Source organism: Danio aesculapii, chromosome 1, assembly GCF_903798145.1.
Source record: "Danio aesculapii chromosome 1, fDanAes4.1, whole genome shotgun sequence".
Classification (NCBI taxonomy): Eukaryota; Metazoa; Chordata; class Actinopteri; order Cypriniformes; family Danionidae; genus Danio; species Danio aesculapii.
In genome coordinates, this window is record NC_079435.1 from 39,950,865 (window position 1) to 39,963,104 (window position 12,240).

General features: G+C 34.8%; 1 protein-coding gene across 1 annotated transcript in view; it reads left to right on the top strand.

The window, feature by feature from the left end:
- The first annotated feature begins 906 nt into the window (after positions 1-906).
- The window catches only part of tll1 (tolloid-like 1), a 97,456-nt gene continuing 86,122 nt past the window's right edge, over positions 907-12,240 (top strand). Inside the window, exons 1-2 of the mRNA XM_056460356.1 lie at positions 907-953; positions 2,177-2,613. Coding sequence (XP_056316331.1) covers positions 2,436-2,613 — 178 coding nt within the window. The 5' untranslated portion in view covers positions 907-953; positions 2,177-2,435. The remainder of the gene's footprint in view (positions 954-2,176; positions 2,614-12,240) is intronic.

Consider the following 12,240-nt stretch of genomic DNA (forward strand, 5'->3'; position numbering starts at 1 on the left):
ATGTAGATTGTGTTAAAGCAGCTTAACATAGAAGCTCTAGTAAATTGAAACTGTGTTAGTTCAGTTTTCAGAGTTGAAGTTTAGTGTGATTTAATTTTCACTGCTGAAAGTCCAAACACTGAAGAGCAAATCCATCGATACGCAGACCCACAAGTCCCAAACCAAGCAAGCCAGTGGCGACAGATATGTTTTATCACCACCACTATACAATTTAATTTGCATTGTTTTATACTGATATAATATATTCCTATCACAGCTCTAAACATTGTACTCAGCTATTTATTTATTTTTTTACAATTGACGATTTTATTTTAAACCTTTTTACAAATTATTAAGATGTTTTACCCTCACAAATCCTAAGAGCATGTTCTTTGTGCATCCATCCAAGGATATTCCCTCCTGACAAAAACATCTTTGCACAGCCATGTTTACCTCCAACTCTCTGACTCATTGTCTGGAGACACTCACATGGCCTGCTAGCAGCCATTCATGCATGTTGCGGTCATTCATATAATTTGAACTAAAGCGCGTTTACAAACACTGTCGTGCAAAGCATGAGTTCTCTCCAAGTGAGGCATAGCTTGATGCATTGATGGCGTGACGTCAACACGCAGTTACCTTACCGTGAAGGAGGGGGGATTAATCTGTGTGTATGTGTGTGTCAGGAGAGAGAGACGCGTTAATCTCTAGGGAAATGGGCACGTTTGGAATAAGCGGTACCAGTCAGCAAGCGCACTCTAATATTCCAGTGGCTGTAGAAGAAGTGTTTCCAGAGAGAGAGAGAGAGAGAGAGAGAGAGAGAGAGAGAGAGAGAGAGAGAGAGAGAGAGAGAGAGAGAGAGAGAGAGAGAGAAGAGTGGGAGGGAGAGAGAGGGAATATGAGGGCAGTACTCAGGATGAGCTTGCGCTTTGAGGCTGTAAAACACAAGACCCTGAGGGCATTCTCTGTCTGAGGTAAGCACCGTCTCTCATATTTTAACAAGGCTTGACGCCACGGTGTTTTACTGCGGCGCGTCTATTATTTGTGTTTGTAAAGTAGCGCGCGACAAGGGTTCGAGTCTCCTCGCGCGTACTTGGACGCTCCATGAGCGCGAGAGTGCGAGAAAGGTCGCGCGCTCAGTTCTGTCAAATGTGACCGTGGCGATTAAACCGTAAAGGCTTCGCCGTAAACTCTCCTGAGGTAAATAGGCGTTAAAGGAGACCGGGCCCGGGTTATCACCGTTAAATTGTATTAGTACATGAGAGTGGATAAACGAGCTCAAAGCTGTCTTCACGAGTCCGTTCGGCGTTTTGAAAGTAACTTGGGTGAGAGAAGTTTATTCGTTCTACTTGAGATGTGTGAATGGATGAAGTGTATGATAGCCTATATATACTTCAGATATAACCTGCGCTTTTATATCCTCCAGTGTTTCTTGGCTTTCTTGTTTCAGCAGGCTGCAGCTATTTTGAGGTCCACTCTGACCAAATTAAAGCAGCCTCACGCAGCAAATTACACACTGAGAAACTGCTTTTAGTTCAGAGACGTATGTGACACACACACACACACACACAGAGAGAGAGAAAGAGAGAGAGAGAGAGAGAGAGAGAGAGAGAGAGAGAGAGAGAGAGAGAGAGACCTACTTTATGAGGGGAGTTAAACAGGTTTGTTAAATGTCACACCACAACCGCTTTTACTGTCACCTCCTAATAAAGCAACTATTGAATTTATAACAGTTTTTAAATACGATCTCACCTACATGGAACTTACTTTACATCCTGAAGTTTTGTATAGGCGTCGGGGAAAAGTGCTTTTGCCGGATTATTGCTCAAATTTTAGTGAACGTGTGACTTTTACAGCTACCGGCTTGTTTTGGGTGAAATCTTTTGGCATTGTTAAAGTAAACTAGTTTCCTGGGATTATAATGCAAATGTAAAAAAAAGTTTCTGACTTGTTCTATCTATCTATCTATCTATCTATCTATCTATCTATCTATCTATCTATCTATCTATCTATCTATCTATCTATCTATCTATCTATCTATCTATCTATCTATCTATCTATCTACTCAGATGCTTTAAAGATCCTGCTTAGTTCATTTAAATATGTTAAACATCTTCATTTAAATAATAATTTAAATGTACACCCCCTGCCTCCAGTGTCTTTATTTGTTTCATCTAAAGACTGACTTTCATTGCAGCTGTGCCTCTTCAGGAAAACTGACTGCGCAAGAGAAAGGAAGAGTGAGCTGGTATCTTCTGTAGTAGTAGAGGTTCATGTTGATGCATTTGGCGTCCAGCTGAGATGCCGCGTCGCTGACGGTCCTGCCCCGTCTGTCGAACCGGACCAATGATGATAATGAAGGCGATGATGTCCACACGGCGCGTGTAGCGCTATATTCCACACTGCCGGACTTTTTCCAGACACTCCTCTCTGACCCACGCTCGTTCACACCTCAGATGGACTACCTTTACTCTGCACTCACCAGTAAAATGCATTGCATCGCACTCCTGCTGGCCGGCTTGACTTTTTGTTGCAAAGTGTCCGTGCACAGCTGTTTAGATTACGATGACAGTTATGATTATTATGAGGAGGAGAAAACAGAGACAATAGACTACAAGGATCCCTGCAAAGCAGGTAAGACATTTTGTGCAAATTGTAACACTCTCAGTTCTCGTGAGGTGATCAAAGGAGAAAGCATAAACTTCTGATTTGCACTTCACACTGTGCTGCAAAGTGAGATCTGATGAGTGAACAGTTGTGCGTGTTATTCATATTACTTTCTTTGTATATAACTTTATTATCGCTTTTCTTGGCGAGTCACTTACTGAGTCTAGCAAGAACGACGCCTCCTTTCTTGTGTATATATATATGTAATACGTAATATATATATATATATATATATATATATATATATATATATATATATATATATATATATATATATATATATATATATATATATTTGTTTTTCTAATGTAGAAATATCTCTCGCAAGCCTCGAACGACCCCTCCTCCCCAGCTGAAATGATGTAGCCCGCTTTAATTCTGTTTCTCCTGGGATGATCCCGCGGCTCGCGAGGCCACGTGCGCTACGCTGTCATAAACCCGTGCTTTCCGCGCGCACGTTCCGTCCGTGCAGGTAGAGCGCGGCTGCTCGTTTTACGATCTCTTATGTAATTATTATTATATCAATTTAGACGATGTGAAACTCAGTTCACCCAGTCCATCTGAGCCTGTAATTCACCTGCTGACAGCTGGCAGACAAAATATATCAACGGATGACCTCTTGTTATTAGAATACACGTCTTAATTTATCCTTACGTAATAAAAATGATCTAGGAAAATACAATCAGTGGCTTCTCAAGGCATTTACTTCGTGCAGTATTATGTTTGCATTCGTTATTTAATATGGAAGATTTAAAAAGTACTGGTGTAGATTGTTTCACCCGGGACCTTAACAATAATATGCAGAGGTTCTTCAAGCTGTGAAGGGTTCTTTTTATTATTAAATTGTTCTACATAAGTGAAAATGGTTATTTAAGAACTTTCTCTGAAAGGTTCTTTAGGGAATGTATATTCTTTGTTAATGCAAAAAAAACTTTTGGGACCTCATTTTAGGGGTGCATGTTTATGCATCTTAAACTTGACATCTTCATGTATGAATCAAATGGCCAGTCCCATGATTTTGCCTTCACACTGTCTTCAGATAAATACACTTCACATAAGGCAGTGCAAATGTTTAGATATGCAGTTGCATTTTGTAAAATTGATCAGTTCTTCCCTCTTTCACATGCCCTCTTAATAATGATGGATCTTTACACTCTTAAAAATAAAGGCTCTTCTTGCCATAAAAGGTTACACGAAGAACCTTTAATATCCTTAAAACACTTTCATTCATATTTGGAGTTATAAAATTCTCTTCACACTAAAAAATTATCTCTTAACATAGAACTGTATGTGAAGAGTTCCTAAAAAATCTTTTTTTAGTGTAAAGAGAATAGTTTTGTGCCAACCAATATGTTTCTTTTATGGCACCACTTTATTTTTTAGAGTGTATTTCCATTTATGGTTCCATGAACTTTTAACATCCTTTAAAAAAGGTTCTTCAAATTATTAAAATCTTCACTTTACACTCTCAGAAACAAAGGTACGCAAGCTGTTGTACTTAAAAAAAAATTTATACCTTAAGGGTACATATTGGTTCCTAAAAAGTACAAAAGTGTTCATCTTAAAACTTTTAGGTTCTAATATTTGAGGTACCAATATGGACCCTTTAAGTACAAATGTGTACCTTTTGAAAAGGTACAACCTTAGTGACAGCTTGCGTACCTTTATTTCTGAGAGTGTAAGAACAAAGTAACTGTTTGAAACTGTTTACTAAAAAGTAAGAAATGTTATTTGGAAACTATACTGTACATTATTCTTTGATGGCATTGCTACAAAAAAGACCTTTTGCAATCTGTTTTAAGAGTGCCAACATAGATTTACACACATAATCTTCCTCTCCACATTCTCTCTCTCTCATTTTCCTTTGTGTATATATCATGTTTACACAGGAACTATAAATCTGATCATTTGTTTCTGTTCTGCATTGTGTTGGCATTGTTTCCAAGCCTCCATGAGACAAATGCCTATACACACACATAGGGCGCATATACTGTAGACACAAGCTATGTGAATTACTCATGAGAATGAAAAAAAGAGGACTGTAAGAGTGTTTGTACAGTATGTGTACGTGTGTTTGGATTAGTGTGTCTGTGTTTGGGTGTATGCGTGTAGGAGTATGACTGTTTGGCAGTTATAGGGAGGACCTCTGTTTCTCCAAACCGTGAAATATTCTGCCTAGTAATTTGACAGGCTCATTGATAACAGTACTACTGGGACAGGGTGGACAACATCATCACATAACCTTTAAGCATATGCATAAATAAATAGTCTTAGAAAAGCACTTTAAATCTTTTTAAACACACATCTGTCATGTTTCTCTCACATATTCTCAGGCGATCTTAATTCATATTAATTGTATTGAAGTACAAATCAACAGCTTGTACCTTAAGAAGTACATGTCTCATTTATAAACAGCAGTCTACACCCAAGATGTTGAATGTTTTACACAATATTGAAGTCTGGAAATAACTAAACAGACAATAATATCAGTCTACTTTTGGCAGATAAGATGCTTCTCTAGTTAAGACGCTTTTCTAAAACATCAGGATGTTAATATTGTAACAGTTTTAATTCTGTAGTTGCTACAGTAATGATATAGTGCTTGAGGATCTTTGCATCTTACCAGGTGAAATGCTGATCATCTAAAAAGGGTCCAGGTCATTGAGCGTGTTCGATCCAGCTCTCTCTAATGCTAACAGACACTCTCTTGGCTGATGGAACGTTTTACCAATGCGTTCGCTTGCAGTGTAGCCTTGCATTAGCATATTTGCACCATGTTGGTGTTTTAGCAGAAACAGCCATGCTAATTAAAAGCAAGGTGTCAACAGTGGGTGCTGCGGTGCCTTTCAGATGAATAGATTCACATTTAGCCTAATTGTTTTTAGTCGTATAGTATTAAACCTTTGTCATAGGCGTTTGATAATACTTCTGCTTAAAAGTTCTCTCTCTCTTACTGCATTGGTTCCCAAATTGGAAGTTGCGTGACAATGAGGAGGAGTTGCTTGGTGATTTCCAAATATTTTATAAATGCAGTGGTGGAAAGAGTTCTGAAAAATCATACTCAAGTAAAACTACCATTACTTGTCCAAAAATAGAGTGAAAGTAGAGTAAAGGTATATGTTGTTAATATTACTCAAAGTATGAGTAAAAAGTAGCTCTTTTAAAAGTACTCAAAAGTAGTGAGGTCCACGCTGTCAATGACTGATGCGTTTACTGATGCATGTGTAAACGTAACATTCTGTAGTGGATTAAGTTATTGTTTAAGGCCGTTTAGCCATTTATATTTAGTCATACAGTAAACATCATCTTCTCATCAGTGTCTAAACAGTCTTAGTGAGTTAGTGCGAGTAAAGAATTTGGACGTCTTTTTGGACAATTTTAATGCTTCCAAACACTATGCTGCATTTAAAAAGTGCTTATATCTTGAGGTTGTTACTTTCAATGTGCAATCTGATTGAATGGGAATAACAGATCTGATTTTTCCACTTAGTCAATCCCCATAGACAAGAATAAAATAGAGTAATGACTGCAGGTCAAAAGTATCGAGTAAAAGTATCGATACAGCACAAAAAATGTACTCAAGGGAAAGAAAAAGTATAATTTTTTAAAAAACTACTTAGTAAATTGCAATTACTGAGGAAAAACTACTCAATTACAGTAATTTGACTATTTGTAATTTGTTACTTTACACCACTGTATAAATGTTATTAAACTATTAAAATGACCATATTTTATCCATAACTTACAGAAGATACAAATAGTGTTTAAGAGTAACATAAATAAACAACATACAAATAAAAAACTGGTAATATAAAATTAAGCAAATGAATAATGACTTGAATAATTTTATGGTAGACTGTTGTGCTTTTTGGTGTTGTCAATATGCTTGTGTTTATATAGTTCCTATTGGTGCGTGTGCACAGTTGTGTGCAATGTTTGTATGTTTATAACCACCTCCAAGGATAGTGGGGGTTGCAAGTCACTAGAATTGTTATTTCGGGCTGAAAAGTTTGGGAACCCCTGTCTTACTGTACTTACTTACTGTAAATCTTTTACAGCACAAATACAGTATTTACATGTACAGCACCAATTATCTTGTTCTTTATGTAGTGTTGGATATTTTTACTGTAAAATATACAGTAATTCTCACAATGCATATTTAAACATACAGTGACTTACTGCACAACTGTCCTACAGTAAAATACACTTCATATTACAGTTAAATGCTGTGTAATTTACAAAAATAATTAACAGTGTAAGGTTCAATCTTGGCTTTAAGATATTGAGAATGTGTCAACACTGATCACATTTTCTAAATTAAAAGTCATAGAATGCTCACAACGTAAAAGAAAAGTTGTCACTAAATAAGAATATGTGAAAACCTTTTTTAATTATTGTAGATTAGTGTTATCATACCATTACACGCTTTAGCATATAAATAGGTCATAATTCAGTCGATTTGTTAACTACATGCTAGAGCTTTTGTTGGGCAAGTTGGTTTCAATTAATATAGTTGTCCATTGTCCATTTTTAGAAATCTCATTCCAACACTTGCAAAACCTGAAACACATGCAGATTCTGTTTGTTGAAGACCCACCATCTTCATGAGCTCCTATTAATGGCTTTTTGGGGTCAACACAACAGAAGCCTGACATACTGCATAATTGTCCTACAGTAAAATACACTTCATATTACAGTTAAATACGGTGTAATTTACAAAAATCATTAACAGTTTAAGGTTCTATCTGTTTTCTGATTGGCTTTGAGATATTAAGAATGTGGCAATGGGGGATCAAATTTTCCAAATAAAAAGTCCCAGAATGCTTGCAACGTAAAAAAAAAAAGAAAGACAACTTGTCACTAAATAAGAATATGTGAAAACCCACCATCTTAATAAGCTCAAATTAATGGCTTGTTGTGGTCAACACAACAGAAGCCTGACATACTGCATAACTGTCCTACAGTAAAATACACTTCGTATTACAGTTAAATACTGTGCAATTTACGAAAATCATTAACAGTTTAAGGTTCTATCTGTTTACTGATTGTCTTTGAGATATTGAGAATGTGGCAATGGGGATCAAATTTTCAAAGTAAAAAGTCCCCGAATGCTCACAATGTAAAAAAGATTCAGTTGTCACTGAATAAGACTATGTGAGAACCTTTTTAAATCATTATAGATTAGTGTTATCATACACTGTTAAATCCAAAAAGTTAAGGTAACGTAAACCATTTGAGGAAACCGATTGCAACAAACCATTTAAGTTCAAAAACTAATCCTAATGAGTACTGTGAACTTAATCCATTTGAATACACGAAGCAATCTTTAAAATCCAATAATTGAAGAGAACTCAAACCAACTGAGTACTGTAAAACCCGATAACTTAAGTCAACTCAAACCGTTTGAGGAAACCGATGGCTACAAACCATTTGAGTAAAAAAAACTAAATCTATATGAGTACTGTGAACTTACTCCATTTAAGTTACAGAAATGAGGTATTTAATAAACTCATTACCTTCAACACTGAGTTTAAAACTTTTTTTAAATGGGTAGAATTAACTTAACAGTAAATCTTGAGTTAACTACACTCATTTCATTTGATAAAGTTGACTGTTGGGTTTTACAGTGTACCATTACATGTTTTAGCATATAAGTAGGTCATCATTATTCACTCGTTTAGTTAACTACATGCTACTATGAGCTTTTGTGGGGCAAGTTGGTTACAATAAATATAGTTGTCCATTGTACAATTTTAGAAATCTCACCCCAAAGCTTGCAAAACCTGAAACACATGCACATTTACTTCTGTATGTTGAAGACCCACCACCTTCATGAACTCCTATTAACGGCTTGTTTTGGTCGACACAACAGAAGCCTATTAGCTTCATTAATGAGGTGAGTGTATTGTTTAGGACCTCTGTTCTTGTTTACAGAAACCGGGAGCTCTATTGGTTTCAATAGGTCACTAAGGGGCTAGTTACATTATACAGTCATTAAGTGATGTTATCTGTTTCTGTTATCTTAAGACATTGTAAATCTAACGACACTGTTGCCACAGAATAACCAATCTTTTCGGATTATGCAAATTTAGCCCACGCCTCCTTGTTTAGGCAAGAGAAACACAAACAAACCCGAGGGAGTTTACTGGGAGTGTATGCGGACAGACTTTGCTTAAATAGGGGCAAACAGGCAGAAAAGATAGCCGATGCAGGTTTTTGTATTTTCGACAAAGCATTATTAGCATGAATATCAGCATTTACAATTTTGCCAAAGTCTACGGTACAGAAAAGGTCAGATACAAAAGAAATATAAAGATAAAATAAAATATTAAAAGCAATATCGATTCAGTTTCATATTTCATATAAGATATTATATTAGAAAATATATAGTTGTAGTCTCATCATCCAGTAAAGTTATACGTGCACAACTCTCAACGAAACTGAAATTAAATTATTATCATTTAATTTTTCCTCTTTTTATTGTTCACTCTTGCAGTTTCTATCAGATATTTTCTGCAATTAATGTCTTACTCTCCTCCTTTATTGCTTAAACATTCAGTTTTATTCATTCGTTTAGTCATAAAGTAGTGTACTTGCCCATTTTTTTGCTGCACTTCTCACAAAAAAAAATGTGTTGAAGTAATATTGCTTTGAGTACAATAGTTTAGTGACTCAAAGTAGTTTTGACATCTCTTAAAGTAGTTTTGACAGTTCTTTGATCATTATTAGCTGAAATAATAGATACTTTTTTGAAGACCACGTTTATCTATTTCATTTCGTTTACTTACATGTTTTAAGATGAGTGAGAACCAGCATTCCATTTTCACAAGTCAACTTAAATGAAGTCAGGTCTCCTGTATTTCTACAGTGCTTCATCCAAACACAGACTTTGTTAAAGAGATTGTCAGGAAAATGCCAGAATTAGTAAAGGAATGTAACTATTAAAGAAATTTCAACTATTCAGGTTTTGCTATAGAGCATCTCTAAAGACAATGTTATCATTAGGTTCAGGTCAGATATTCACTGTTGGTTCAGATCAAAAACAGTGCGCAGATTATTTAAGTGAAACAATTAATTAAAAAAAGCAATTTTACAAAAGGCAGCAATATCAGTAGATTGAGGAAAATAAGTATACACTACCAATCAAAAGTTTGGAGTCAGAAGGATTTTGAAATGTTTTAAAATAAGCTTGTCCTGCTCTCGGCTGCATTTATTTAATCAAAAATACAGTACAAATTGTAAAACTGGAATGTCATTGCACCATAAAATAACTGTTCAAAAGTAGTTTATCATTTCATTTAATAATTTATTCCAGTGATTTTAACAATTAATTTTCAGCTTTATTACTCCAGTCTTCAGTCACATGATCCTTTAGAAATCACTCTAATGTTAATTATTATTATTATTTATGGTAATAGTAATAAAATCAATAATGACTGACGTAATAATTTAATTTGAAACTGCATACAATAAGAAAGCAGTTATTTAAAATTTTTAATAAATATTTAACAATAACATTTTTTACACATAATAAATGCCGTCTTGATGAACAAAATAATTTTCTTAAAAAAAAAACAAACTGACCCCAAACTTTTGTCCGATAGTGTAAATTTAATTCAGTTCAATTGAACTACAAAGCAGCTTTAATGAGGATGAGAATGCCATTATTCAGTTCATTCAGTTTAAGCTTAATTCTCATCTATGGTAATTCTGTTAGTTAATGTGGTCATGTTGTTGCATTTCTGAAAGTTAAAGAATTAGTTCACTCCAAAAATGAAAATGTTTTTATTAATTACTCACTCATATGTCATTCCCAACTCCTTTGGAGCACAAATATTTAAGTGAAATATAAGAGCTCTCTGATACACTATAAAAAAATCCACACAATTCGATTTGTAAGGACAACATGAAGACATTAGGTTTTTAGTTTTTAGCAAATTTAAGTGGATTGAACATGAAATAGTTGTCCCCCAAAAAACAAAAAAATTATGATCTTACAGCTTATTTTAAATAAGTAGTTTGAACAAACAACAGACGTCATTTTTTTAGTGTAGACAGCAAGGTTCCTATAAAAAAAGTAGAAACTTTTGAAGAAACTGTTGAATTAAGTCATTATTTTTGTTTTATACATAAACAAAAGTATTCTTGTTACTTGATAATATTTTGATTAATCTACTGAAGGTAGATGGTCTGTTTTAAAACATGTTTTTTGTTTTGGTATTTTTCTGGACTAATGTTTCTGCGACCTTGATGTCAATGGAGGATGAGGAAGCTCTCAGATTTCACCTAGATTATCTTAATTTGCAAAGATAAGCGAGTCTCTGGGGTATTTAAACAACATAAGTCAGAGTAATTAAAAACATAATTTTCATTTTCAGTGAATTTGAGACCAAGTTAAGAATGCCACACTAAAAATATCTGTAAATTAGAATTTTTCTGCGATTAATCTTTTTATTTTCCATCATTTTTTTAATGATTTGCAATTCATTACGGGACCTTGATCTTTTTTGCCAACAAAGATTAACCTTGAAAAGTTTGAAAAAGTGACTTTTATTAACAATTGTGATAGTTCAAAGGGATATATTGTCTGTTTTGTTGTTGTTTTATGCTACAAAATCCTTGTAATTAACTGCCAGTACATTTTCTGTCAATTTACAGACTTATTTCTCTATATATTATTTTTTAAACGTTATATTATTTCAAACTACAAAAAAGTCAATAAAAGTCACTTTGTTAAATGATAGAGTTGAATCTTCAACATCAAAAGTCGACAGAGTAGAGATCAAGGTCAAGCCTGATCTCACGAGGAAACGTAACTATTGTACGTTTTGTCAGTTTAGTGGCTAATTCGTATGAATTTGTACAAGTTCAGTCGTACAAAAATGTACGATATTAAAAAGGAGGCGTCGCACCAAACCCCGGCCCTAAACCCAATGTCATTGGGGGATGAGCAAATCATACTAAATTGTACGAATGAGATCGTACGAATTCATACAATTAGCCACTGAATCAAAAAGTTACGAATTGCAGTGAGATCGTGTTGCAAGGTCCCATAATGCAGCTCACAACCGTATATAAACGGAAAACACTTGTGAATTACAAAATACGGAAACTGTTAATCAACAGATATTTTTTACACTGCAGATGATGCAACAATGGGCCCATATGAAAATTACTGACTACTAACTGTTTTATCTGTATTTTAAGCTATAAATACAAACATTTTAATACTAGATCTTCTGGACTAATGTGCAGAAGCGTCTCATGTCAGTCTGACAGAATTCTGCTCTTTTAAATTGGAGTAATTTTGTTTATATTGTATTACATTTTGCAACTGGATGAGGAATTCAAATCTACATACATGTCATATCCATGGGTGTCTGTTTACATATTGAACATATTTCAATAGCTATGTTTCAATCCAAAAATGTGAATTAACTTCATGCGCAAAACTGGAATATCGCATAAAAGATGTGCGAATAAAGCAGCGTTTTCCATCCAACGAGTTAAAGTGAACAAAATCATCCCTTCCTGATTATCTGGCGCCAAATATCAACAGTAAAAAAAGAATTTGCTGTGATAAAAGAAGCTGCC